Genomic DNA, 12748 nt, shown 5'->3' on the forward strand with positions numbered 1-12748 from the left:
AGCCAGCACATACGGGTTGAGGTGAATTCCGGTTAACGGGTAAGTCCTACAGATAGCCTCGCTGATGTTATCCAACACTGTCTAAACAAGTCTGATTTCTTTTGAGGCGAGTCGAACTGTAAGTTGGAAAAAATCCATCAGTCAAGTTTGGGTTACGAGGGAAAAATTGAACATATATAGTATAGAAAAATCCTGATTCAAATTCGCTCGGAGTTCCCAGGCGACTCGCTGAGAAACGACCGCGTGTAGTTCATATCTTCCCTAAAGTAATTCTTTTAATTATTTCCCTCTTTTTTTATTGAATTGAAAAAGCAACGTCTGGAGCGATCTATTTCCTAACACTCCTAATTGTCGTGGTTAATACGAAATACTTGATACAAACCCATTTACTCCCTGGGGCTAATATCCGCAGAACCATCCACCAATAGAGAGATTAATAGAAGACTATAATTTAGTCTTTCGGTTCATAAATCGCTATAAAAAATATGCATATTAACAAATTTTGAAAAAGTAATGCAAACAATTATCAAAGATCATCGTGAAAATCGCAAGCTATGGAAGATATTTGAACGATATTTTAACTGAACTGAAATAGCACTAAATACTCGCCAATTTTCCTAAAGCTGTTATCAAGATATATCACTACTCTCTAGAAAAAGTATCTTTTGTCTCATCGTTACACCACTTAATGTTTTTTTTCAAAGGCTGCGGAACAAACTCCTAATTTTCTCCCAACAAAGCATGACTGCCACTCAAAGATACCTCGGCAAGATTTCCCAATAACCCTATATTCTTTACACACAAAGTCCTTGGATAAAATAAAACAATGGCAAACAAAAAAAAAAACGGTTTAGTTTTATAATGTTATAGGGAAATGTTTCTTGTATTTCTTCTGTACAAAGCAAGATATCGCTTTCGCGTTGTGATATATCGCTAAAGAAATGCTATGCAGAGGCCTTGGGATCTTCAAGTGACGCTGTCGATCACAATGTATTTTATAATTCATGGGAAAAAAAGTAGTATAAATGGCTCATTATTTACTCATTGTGAGGATAGTTTTATCAGGTGTAAGATGAGCGTGCAACCATTTACAGGTGAGCAAATAACCCATGGTATAAACTGTCACGTCTATGAAATAACATTGGTTTACCAGCTGCAAATATACTATTTCTCTAGGTAGCGAGGTAATGAAACTCAGAAAAGATCGCGAATTTTCCTTTAAGTCGAAAGCTGGTAATAAACTTCCTTTAAAAAGTTATGTCTTTGGGATAGTACAGCTGAGATATGTGCAAACAAACTACTCGCTAAGCATTGTCAAAAAAATATAAACTAGTCGCCAAAGTAGTCGGAGGATCTGAGCCCACTAGTCTAACAAGATGTCTTTCTTCGCAATTGCAACGGTTCTTCTCTCGGTACTGGTTCCTTCATTCAGCCAACGTGAAGCCGGTAAGTTGCACATTCAGAGCTCGTTATCAAGAGGTAGATTGGAGTTCGTGAATATTTTGTTTATTGTGATCAGGGTTCCTTTCTCACATGAGAATAGAAACATTGAAGTCGACTATACGCGGCCTTAATGAAAGTTTATCTCAGGAAACGACTGTAAAGATCCAGGCCACGGCCCAGTATAAGTTCGACTGTTGCGAGTTGTCGATGCAAAAGCACCATCAAAAGCCCTTGCAACATATGCCATTATGCCATTTTCATCACCAAGCAGAACTTCAGAACTGACTGGTTCTGAGGTTAAGAGTTCTGTTGGGAGCAATCGTAACATTGTTTTTCCGAGCACGACGCTTTAACACACTTAAATGAAGTAAGCTCTCTACTAAAATTCCGTGTTCCCTAAATGTGTTTTCCGGCGCTGTTAAGTTACATTTTTTTTCTCTCCATTTCAGAATGCGGCAAGCGACCATTCTCAGCGCGAGTTGTTAATGGCGAGAATGCAACACCTCATTCGTGGCCATGGCAGGTTTCCCTACGGGTTAACGGCCACCACATCTGCGGTGGATCTCTTATCAAAGCTAACTGGATCGTAACCGCGGCTCACTGCGTACGAAATTTTCCATATCCACAAGGATACACTGTTGTAGTAGGTAATTAAAAAGAATGAGTACACGCCCAATGCGTAAATAGCATTACCAATTGAATCTGATTCTTTTCGTTCGCAAGCAATCAAGAAATGGCTAAACAAAAGAGATGCCAACGAGCCCTTTCCACATCCCTCGAACCCTAAAAAACTTTGTCGATACCGTGATACAGAATATAACATATATGATATTCTACGCTCAGTTTTAGAATCGGAACCCATAAGCCATAACATTGGTACCACACGTACCTCATAGCTTATAAATAGGAGTTTACCCAACATACCTTTTGTTTTTTTAAATCATCAGTTTTATTTTGGTTTTTCCTTGATAGACCTTGTGTCACAGTTCCTCTATGAGCCTTTCTTTTACTAACTGATTACGTAGGGGCGCATAGACGAAAAGGTTCAACTTCTGTTCAAGAGGAGTTCGATGTGAAGACTCTTTACAAGCACGATGGTTTTACCATGAACAATCTGAAACACGACATTGCCGTTCTTGAGCTGAAGGGCTCGGTAAAGATCAGTGATAAAGTGTCACCCGTTTGTCTTCCTACTGAAGAGCCAGCACCTGGAACTGAATGTTATATTTCAGGTTAGAAAAGAAAAATTGTATGAAGCTATTTGCTGTGAAAGCTGCTAACTGATCAACTGCTCTACCTCATCTAAATGGAACGATATTTCAAACCTTTCCTTCTGAAAAACTTAATTTAGTTTGCTAGGGAATTTAAAGTCTACAAAGAACACCGAATGTAATCAAATCTTTGGAGTGAAACAAGTCTTTTGTTTAGAACGACTAAATAAATTAACTAATACTGTGAGTAGGTTGAGCCTATCAAGAAGGAAATGCACAATCTCCCTTTGCGTATCTAGAGCCATGTTAACTTTTTTTTTCATATTTTATCTTATGGTGTATTTCTCTTAGTGTTTTGAGGGTCGACTCAGATTTATAACCATATTCGTTTCAGGATGGGGACGTCTTCGAGGAGGTGGGTCCGCCCCCGATATCCTTCAACAAGCGATGATACCAATCGTTTCCCACGAAGAATGTAAAAAGAAGTATGACCGATACGACAAGCAAGCTCATTTGTGTGCTGGACAGGGGCATGCGAGTGGCTCAGGTGGCTGTCAGGGAGATAGTGGTGGTCCGCTTGTTTGTGAGAAGGATGGCACTTGGTACCTGCATGGCGCTGTAAGCTTTGGGAAACGAGGCTGTCCAACTAAGTACAACACAGTGTTTGCAAGAATCACGACTTACCTGCCCTGGATAATGGACAAGTTAGGTAACAGATTGTTTTCAGTACTACTCTTGAAATTGTGAAAGATTGCTGAAGTACACTGCTTAAAATGATTTAGCGACTCTTGATATCCGCGTCATGAAGAAGCTTGAAATCCGTCTTGATCACAAGTTAATATATTTGATTGTAATAAACCGTATTTTGCCTCTCACTGATCGGTATTGTTTTATTTATTAGTCAACAGACCGCCAGCCCCGACACTGCCCCCCAAAACGCCTCCACCGGGTGAGTAAATATTGTTGTGGGGCAATCTACGGTCGTTTGAAGCTAATGGCGCTTTCTTAAAATACCTCCACGATGGACACCTGTTGATTTGACGATCTAGTTCTCTGAACCAATAACGTACTAAGAAAGTTCCATTGTTTCCATAAGTACCATTTTTAAATGAATCGCGGTCTTTTTTCTTTCTTGCATTCTCATTCAGGCTGCAAGGATAAGCGGGAAGACTGTGCTTCCAATAAGATGTGGTGTCGCTTCATGCCTGACATAAAAAGGGATTGCCCTTTCACATGTGACAACTGTAAGTTTTACTTCCCGCCGTGTCAAAACGCACGTGTCTTCTTCATGATTGTCTGAAAGGCTCAGCTTGGAATCATGAAGATAAACGGCTTTCCTTACAACTTTTGATTCTTTATTTCTTTCTTTCTAGGTTGAATCCTTGATGCATAGCATATAAATCTCATTCCAAACTCATTTGTATCAACACATTTGACAAAAGCGACGGAAGCAATAAAAGTATATGATAAAAAGCCCAACTTTTCTTGTCTGTTGATATTGAATAAATATTATAGTAATGGCCGAGGAAGGCGGTGCTGGATGGGAGGGACCAGAACACAGTACTGCGAGTATCTAAGTAATCGTTACAAATTTAATGCTCCTGTATCATTTTACTTCTACAAAGATGAGCTAAAGAAAAAAACGCGCCAAAAGCACTCCATTATTTCTAGCGCTACACCGTACAGCCCAAATAATTAAATCTTATTGAATACCAACGGAACACTAATAGGTTAGAAAACTTGTTGATCATAAAATGAACAGGGTGTTACCTAACCTATACACCTTTTCTCGGGATGGAGAGGAGACGAGGGATTAAAAATTCGTCTGTTTTGAAACGAGAGATGTTTCTATATGATCAGAGGGGCGTCATTTTTTGGTCCGTTTCCTCTTTTTTGTAATGCACCATGAAAGGTTTAGCTCGATCTGAGTATCATTTTATTGTCATTTGTACTTCCCTACTCATTCATTTATAACCCAATGAGACCTTTCTTTTTTGTTGGTGGCGTTAAGAAGTTCATATCTCATTTTCTACAATAATCTTATTGCCTCCTGTGCAATTAGAGGTGTCGTTAATGCTTCTAAAGGCTGCGCAAACAGGCTTATCTCATTGTGCTCTAGATCTTCTCCCCAAATTGTATCCCCTATCACAGGAGAGTCCATTTTAAATCGTGTTTTGATTGTTCCCTAAAGTATTTTGCTATTTCAGCTTGTTACATCAATTAAATTTCTCAATGGCTAATAGTGAGCTGAGATGGCAAGCCGAGAAAAATTGAAATGTTCTTCAGAATGATGATGGACGTTGTACGACTGGAAATTTCCCTCTGGGAAAATTTTGAGTAACAGTTTAGTTATGCGTTGATCTGTGTTTTCAAATGTAACAAAGACGCCTACACACCTTTGCAGGTGTGCTTGAACCAATGCAGAATTTACATCAACTGGTTACACATAATTCTTAGTTCAGCCTTCACAACACTCCTCGATTTCACACACATGGGGCAGTTGTGTTTGAATGGATTCGATAAAAATCTTGCCCAGGCAATGCTGAAACAACAAAAATGACAGATATAAATTTTATGTTTAACTCAGAAAACTGCTGCTGAACAGTGTCAACTGAGAAACCAACCGACAATCCGCATCACCAGTGTTGAGAAGGAAGCGCAGTGAAAAAAAATCAACGATGTTTTTTCTTTTTTCTGTACTTGTTGCCTTTTTAGCTCCTTCGATTTGTCACGGTACGTAAATGAAATACTTGCTTAAAATACCATTATGATTATCTCAGAATTATAACTATGTTTTAACTTTAGATGGCACGCACTGAAAACAAAACCACTGTTCTGGTTTAATACCTCGCGCACACTAATTGCGTCTTTTGTATCTGAGCAAAAACCGACGAGAAAGTTACGTCAAGTTTATTAGCTATTTCCATGCGTGGGAAAGTCAAAGAACCACATTTATTTTCCAAAAGAATTGCTTTGCATTCGATTTGTTCAAATATGTTGGGGAAGTTGTTGAGATATTACAGCCATTGAGCTGAGACACCTGGAGTAGGTTACATGATCACGTGTTACTCAAACCGAAGCTTCAGCGGTCCGCGGCTGATCGAGGGCGGTTATACAACCAGGTTGTAGAAATGTGAGAGTTCATGAAGTTGACATTTAAGGAAGACAACAATCCAAAACGTTTTTCAAGTGAGTCAGAAAGTAATCTTGTGCAAAAGTCAGGCGTGAAAATTGAGGTAAGCGAGAGTTGTTTTGCAGTCTAACAGTAGCACGTGCTCGAAACGTCGCGGGTATAAACTTTTTCAAAAACCATTGAATACTCTTCTTGTCACCGTGCCCGGATCTAGATACTCAAATTCATAAATAATGTATTTGCAGTCCCTTTCAGAAGTGAACAGTGCAACAATTTTGACCAGCACTCGTATTCAGCAGATTTGTGAGTGATGTTGTTGTTGCGGAAACCGATAGGATAAGATGCGTATCCTCCCCAGTTTCCATGGTGATTGAAATGTGATATTTTGGTGTGCGTGTGAGAAAAACGTAAGAAAAAATGAATGGTTTCAGATTTGAATTTCTTGCCAGTGTCCAACTGGATAATTCTCGTGGCAGACCATGTAAAAACCTATAACATCTCCCTCTCTCCCTCCTGTAGTGCAGTGTTTTTAATATTCACTAGATTTGAATTTTTAGAAACGTTTGACTGTTTCGCACGTTTCCATAATTAATTTTTTTAAAAAATATTATTAACTATGGGTGAGACATTTTCTTTTTGGATATTATATTTCGTACCTTTTTAAGTGAGATAGTGCCGCCTTCTTTACTGCTTAAAATATTTGCGGTGATTAGGTTATATTGCCATATTATCATAGTTATTAAAATGCCGATTAAAAGTTTAATGAAGCTATTATTAAGCTATAATTTGGATTTCACCAGACTACTCTGGTATCGGTTTAATTTCATCTTGATTTGTTAAAATATTCTTTTGCTCCGATCCATCTTTTCTCAAGTTCTTTTTAGCTAACTTAAAAAACTTACTGTATTGCTCTTTTCATGTTCATCTACCCTCTTTAAAGGATGTGGCAAAAGACCATTCCATTCTACACGAGTGGTAAATGGGCAAAACGCTGCACCTCACTCGTGGCCATGGCAGGTATCTCTACGTAAAGATGGAATGCACATCTGTGGTGGATCTCTGATCAAACCCAACTGGGTGGTTACTGCGGCTCACTGTGTCTACAAGAATAAATATCCAGGATTTTACAGAGTTGTTGTAGGTAATGCACAGATTAAGTCGTCAAGCCAACTCATCTTAAAACGTTAGCTTGAGAGGAGAGAGGTCTCGTGGCACTTACCCCCAACCCCCTCTCCCCCTTCTCTCTCTCTCGGAGGGATAACTTATTTTCCCGACAAGAGAAACACCTTATAATTCAGGTCTTGAAAACGTTCAAATCCAAAAATCTGAATCGCGTTTTCTTTTACGTGCGAGATGTTCCATGTGCCATCCCCTCCACATTTCCTTTAAAAAAGCCCTAAAGCTCTTGATCTCATTTTAATTTAATGTCTTCACTGGCTAAAAATGTCAATGCCTATTTCCACATATTCCGAATCCCATTTCCTTTCAGAAATTTTGATTGTCATTTAACGCGAACTTGATTGTCGATATCCGCGATCAAGTATAATTTTTTGGTTGTCATAAATATGACAACCAAAAAATAGTATGATATTGTCGTTTTAGGTGCCCACAAACGCCTTGGATTTACTTCGATTGAAAAGGCGTTTCGGGTTAAGGCCATTCACCTGCATGAGGAATTTACTATGGAGACTCTGAAACATGACATTGCGGTTCTTGAGCTCAGAGGCTCAGCAACGATCAGTGATAAGGTCTCCACAGTTTGCCTTCCCACTGAGGAACCGAAGCCTGGGACGAAGTGTTTTATAACAGGTTTGAGAGTTTTAATTTCTAGAGAAAGTTTGTTTTCATCCTTGGAAAAATTGTAATCAGGAACCCTTATCAGTCTTCTGAGATTTGTTGTTTGGTTGTGTATTTTTGTTTTGTTTTGTTTATTTTGTTTGTTTTTTGTTTATTTTGTTAATTTTTTTAGAAGTAGTAGATAACTTAATCATTAGGTGATTAACAAAAACCTAGGTCTTCAATGCGCTGAAAGGGTCCGCAGTAGTCGTATTTTTAAAATCGAGGCAGACTAGCTACATACATGACAGAGACAACATTCAAACAATGTCTGCTTCATTTCAAGAGATTACATCCGTAGTGTCAGGTTCGCTGCTTAGCTAGTGCTTTCGTTTTCTTGATAAGTGGAAGATAAAGAAACACGGGAATTCATGATCACGATCATGAATTCCCGTGTCGATCACGATCGATCGATCATGTTCGTTTCCGTGAAACACTGAACATTCATTGCCTTAATTTATATTCTCTTCTTTTTTGTTGGAAGGATGGGGCCTTGTTTCAGAGAGCGAACAAGCGAACATCTTGCAACAAGGGGAGATGCCTATAGTGTCGAACGACGATTGTGCAAAGAAATACACTCGGTTTGATAGCAAGGCTCACTTATGTGCTGGGAAGGGACAGGAAAGCAATTCAGCTGGTTGCCGTGGCGATAGTGGAGGTCCACTTGTGTGTGAACAGGGTAACTCTTGGTATCTGCACGGTGCTGTTAGCTTTGGCAAAAAGGGATGTTTGCCGACCGCCTACACTGTATTCGCAAGAATCACAACTTATATCCCGTGGATTATGAATAAAATAGGTAAGGAAAGATAAGAAAGAATATCTTTTTCGCCCCGCCAGATTGTGCCGAAAATGGACGAAAACGTACGTCAGAAGCATTTGCGGCTGACCTGGCTCAGAGACGCAACAGGCGAGGCAAGAATTTACACCCGATTCTTTTCTTTTACAATCCGTGCAGGAGGGAGCCCGCCACTACCAGCGACGCCACCCCCACCAGCAACACCACCCAAGCCGTCTCCACCGAAACCAGGGCCTGGTAAGTGAACACAACAATGACGATGGGGGAGTTGTGTCTCTCTCACTTTAATTTTATCTTTCCTTTTTTTTTCTCTCTTTTTTTTAATGCACCCTTGTTTCCAGTTATACGATTCGCTTTTCCTCTCTCTGCTGGGTTATAATCGGGAAGAAAACAAAGAACAACCAGAGATGCATAAATTCGGTGAGGCAATGCCAAAGAAGCGATGTGGGTGCGAGATCGAAAAGTCAACAGATGGCAATGAGTTGGTATTCGCCTTTCTTTTGCAGGTTGCCGAGATAGCCAGACATATTGCCCCAGGTATAAGCACTACTGCATTAAATATCCGAGTTTCAGAAAGGATTGCCCCAAAACCTGCCATGCTTGTAAGTTACTTTTAACATAACCAAGTTCCAATTTTTATCCTTCAATTAGCAATAGCTATGACGTAACTGGAAACCGCCGGTATACATGTCACTATTAGTTGCTAAAGACTGCTCTCAGCTGTCACATATAACTTCTTTGATATAATATTATCATCATATGAAGAATTAACCAAGCCCAAAGGCGGAGCTCTTGTCACTTTATTTTGAAGCCTTCACTGCAATAAAAACTATAATAGAACTCTTCAGCACTGGTTGTCGACGGCTTTCTTCGAGGGGATTTAGGGAGGAGTCCGGGGGTTGGTGGGGGTAATTGACGGGTCTGGAACCGTAGGACGATGTTCTCTTCTTTTGTCGCATTTTTTTCTTTGTCTATTTATTGTTTTTTTCATATTCTTTTTTTTCCCTTTTTTTCATTGTAGGTTAAACGACGTCGAAGAACTCAAATCAAACACAGTAGATTAAACCATATTAACCCTCATACAAAGCTGCTGTGTGTTTTTATTATACGTAGTGATACATATTTCAATTCACTTGGCCCGCTATTGCTGAGCCAAATCAAAAAGAACTTCTCTTACCGACCATCAACCTCTAAACTCTACATAATTAAAGTGCTTTGTCTTTCGCTTAAGCCAGATATGTTGATTACGTAATCTGACAGTGAGATACTTGGAAATATCCTGCATGGTAGCGAAGATGTAATGAGGAACATTGCCATGAAGTATCGTTTATTTAACTCATTTTTTTGCAATGACGAGGCGGGAAGTGAATAGATCCTAAATTTAAAAAGCTTAAAAAGCTTAGAGAAATACCAAGTAAATGAATAATCATAAACGAAAAAGTTAATAAAGGCTTGAGATGATTTCCTCATGACATTTGCAACGAACTAAAACAGGAATTGTGAACATGAAAGCGGTCTTCGCAGTAATGAACACTACTTTAACGGTAGTAAAATACTCATCACATTTACTGGTTACTCATTACTGCGAAGATCACTTTCATATTCACTTCTTTATCTGCAGTTCACATATATTATTCTTTTATGTCCGCTGTCATTGAAATCAGATATAGTTTTTTTGATTTTCGGACTCGCGGCAGACCCTGACTGAATCGACGAAAGCTCTTGTCGCAAATTTTGCAGATTGTTGCGAAGCTAAATTTGCGCTCTTTCCTTTCTCTTTGAGTTAGAAAGTTGTCAGCCTTTTTCTCTAATTTTATTTACTGGAACCCCCGCCAGACAAATACTGTCCTTATTGATTTGCTTCTTATGTAATCAGTTCTCCTCTGATCAAATGAAATAATAATAATGATAACAATACGAACAAAATTAAAAAAAGTAAATGATATGATGTAAAGGAAGGAAAAAAGAGATGGAAAAAAAAATACTTTGTGTTCGATTATTAAGAAAGTCTGCTTATTAAACCGCGCTGTCAATATCAAGATAAACATCCATTTCAGCCCATTTAGACTGACGGATACTAGGAAAATCTTTTTAAGATGTAAATTAGCAATTCTAAACCTTCTAATTCTGCTTTCTTGTCTTGGCATTAAGTAGAACCTTCTTCAATGCAAAAAGTGAGGAGAGCAGCTGCATAAATGTTATTTGAATCTTTGTCGTACTGGGGCCGGTTATTATTTATTTTTGTTTCACATATAATTGTCATAGTCGATCTACTTGACAGCGTTGTGTTTGCTAGTTTTGTCTTATTTTAATTTTTTGAAGGCTTTAATAACCAACGCTAGGTTTCACAAATTGACCATGACTTATAGCTACGACAATCACGCAAAGAAGCTGCATGCCAACTGCCATAATTATCCATCTGGGTGTATAGTATTTGAAACTGATATAACTTTATCAGCTAAAAACTACTATTCCTGATCGACAACGATCACAATCTATTAGAATCGTGCGCCAGCTGCAGGTAGTTTTTATCCGACGCATGACACACTACTCGTTATGGTAACAACTTTGCTTCAAGGCTGAGGTTGTGAAATGTCGATTTGACGTCTTCTATTAGATAACCAGTGTATTCAATCCCTCTTTCATAAAATGTAATTGAACTTTTCTTTGTATTTTCAAGTGAATTTATTAGTGTTCTGTCTGGCCGTTGACATTTGTAAAAATGTCTCCCCGGCTGAGTATACGCTTCTTGTTACTTGAGGAGCTCAGGGAGCTCTAGTTTGAAAATGTATGAACTCATCTAATCGATTTCTTCAAGATCACAATCGGTTTGTCCTTTTACAGTGCTTCCCTTTTCTTTCCTCGACGCTCCTCCTCTAGATCTATGAGTACTGTCCAAACCAATTGGATTTACCCGATTGGATGAAATGATGTGATCCCTCAAAACGGGAATGCAACGTGTTGTTCGCAGTAGTGCGAAGCGAAAGCTCTCGTTTCTCATGACGTAAATACAAGGATTTACCGATGAACTTAAGAACAGGAGGGTGAAAGCCCAGTCAAACCTCATCTTGTCAACAATTCCCATCCAATCAAACACGATATCAGGGAAAAAGCATATCAACGAGGCAGTCACGAGGATTGCCGACGTTTTTGCCGCACTGTTTTCGCTTTTGATCTTGGCGGCCTTGTGGTTGAAGGAGACGGATTGCACTTGAGACGAAATTTTGCGCACCTGCTTGCGAGCCACCCAGAAGATATAAGTGTAGGTGAAAATAAATAATGCAAACATGAAAGTATGGACGTGTGGGGTTACTTTTCTTCCACTGTCGGTGGTGAAAAAGTAAGCAAGGATTATGGAAGAACCCCAAATACCACCGAGGATGCTTACATACAACCTTGTCCGATGATGAGACATTGTGTAGGAGAATGGATTAAGTAGCACAGCCATTCTGTTTACTGTGATTCCGGTGAGGCTATTGAAGGAAGCATGAACACCGATAAAAGCCGTTAATTCAAAGGCATATTTAAACCCAGCAGTGGTCTCTTTTCCCAAAATGACAATGTACATTGGTTGAGCTATCAGGCATACGATCAAATCCGCAATGGATAAACTCGCCATGAGTAAGTTGAGTTCGTTACGCATTTGGCGATTTTTCAAAATGACGACGATCACTAGAAAATTGACGACAGTTCCGATAGAGCATAGAATGCCGTTTAGCGCCATCAGAAGATGAACTTTGGTAGCTACCATATCGTTGCCCGTTTTTCCGCACAACTGTTTCCAACTGCTTCGCAATTAAGAGTGGCAACGAAAGCATAGGTGATTTTTCAAATAAGGTTGTTTGTGCATGCGAGTAAGAGAGCAAATAGAGAGGAATTTAATTAAAAATTTTTACTTGTTCTGTCTATTTACACATCAATGCTTGATTAAACCGATCCAAGTCACTATCTTAATTGCAAATTATAGCTTCCTTCTTGTCTCCAGGTTTGAAGTATTATCATGTCTGAGTAAAAAAAAAAAAAAATGCTGTTGAACACTTTCTTCCTACCAATCAAACTTGAATTCAAATCTTTAAAAAAATCTTTCTGCTGCAAAAACTACCTCGATAAAATTGATTTCATAACATTCTCATTTAATTTTCTCTAAGAAAAGTTAATTCATGATATTTTTGCGTGGTGTTTGCATAAACTGAAGCTCATGTTTCGTGTTAGTTGATTATTGCGTGCGGGCAATGTTGAGGCTGCTTTACATTTTGCAGGTACTCACCATTAATGTGTATCTTGCACATTAATTAAAAAAACACCCGAGGCAACAAAAAAAGACTAAAA

At 38.9% G+C, this 12748-nt stretch overlaps 3 protein-coding genes across 3 annotated transcripts; 2 read left to right on the forward strand and 1 right to left on the reverse strand.

Annotated features, from left to right (window-relative positions):
* The first annotated feature begins 1274 nt into the window (after window positions 1-1274).
* LOC131785216 (chymotrypsinogen A-like) lies at window positions 1275-4133 on the forward strand. The gene is made up of 7 exons (XM_059102062.2): window positions 1275-1446; window positions 1893-2090; window positions 2469-2675; window positions 3049-3363; window positions 3556-3603; window positions 3803-3898; window positions 4028-4133. Exons 1-7 carry the CDS (start codon window positions 1377-1379, stop codon window positions 4030-4032), a joined length of 939 nt encoding a protein of 312 aa, XP_058958045.2. The 5' UTR covers window positions 1275-1376; the 3' UTR covers window positions 4033-4133.
* A 1140-nt stretch (window positions 4134-5273) lies between these two features.
* Window positions 5274-9914, forward strand: LOC131785255 (chymotrypsin B). The gene is made up of 7 exons (XM_059102108.2): window positions 5274-5387; window positions 6728-6928; window positions 7390-7596; window positions 8108-8419; window positions 8579-8656; window positions 8926-9021; window positions 9441-9914. Exons 1-7 carry the CDS (start codon window positions 5333-5335, stop codon window positions 9443-9445), a joined length of 954 nt encoding a protein of 317 aa, XP_058958091.1. The 5' UTR covers window positions 5274-5332; the 3' UTR covers window positions 9446-9914.
* Window positions 9915-10749: 835 nt separating this feature from the next.
* Window positions 10750-12251, reverse strand: LOC131785265 (G-protein coupled receptor 12-like). Its single transcript, XM_059102117.2, has one exon. The coding sequence runs from the start codon at window positions 12168-12170 to the stop codon at window positions 11220-11222; it is 951 nt and encodes a 316-aa protein (XP_058958100.2). The 5' UTR covers window positions 12171-12251; the 3' UTR covers window positions 10750-11219.
* Window positions 12252-12748: the final 497 nt, after the last annotated feature.

The sequence above is a fragment of the Pocillopora verrucosa genome, chromosome 4 (genome assembly GCF_036669915.1).
Source record: "Pocillopora verrucosa isolate sample1 chromosome 4, ASM3666991v2, whole genome shotgun sequence".
Lineage (NCBI taxonomy): Eukaryota > Metazoa > Cnidaria > Anthozoa > Scleractinia > Pocilloporidae > Pocillopora > Pocillopora verrucosa.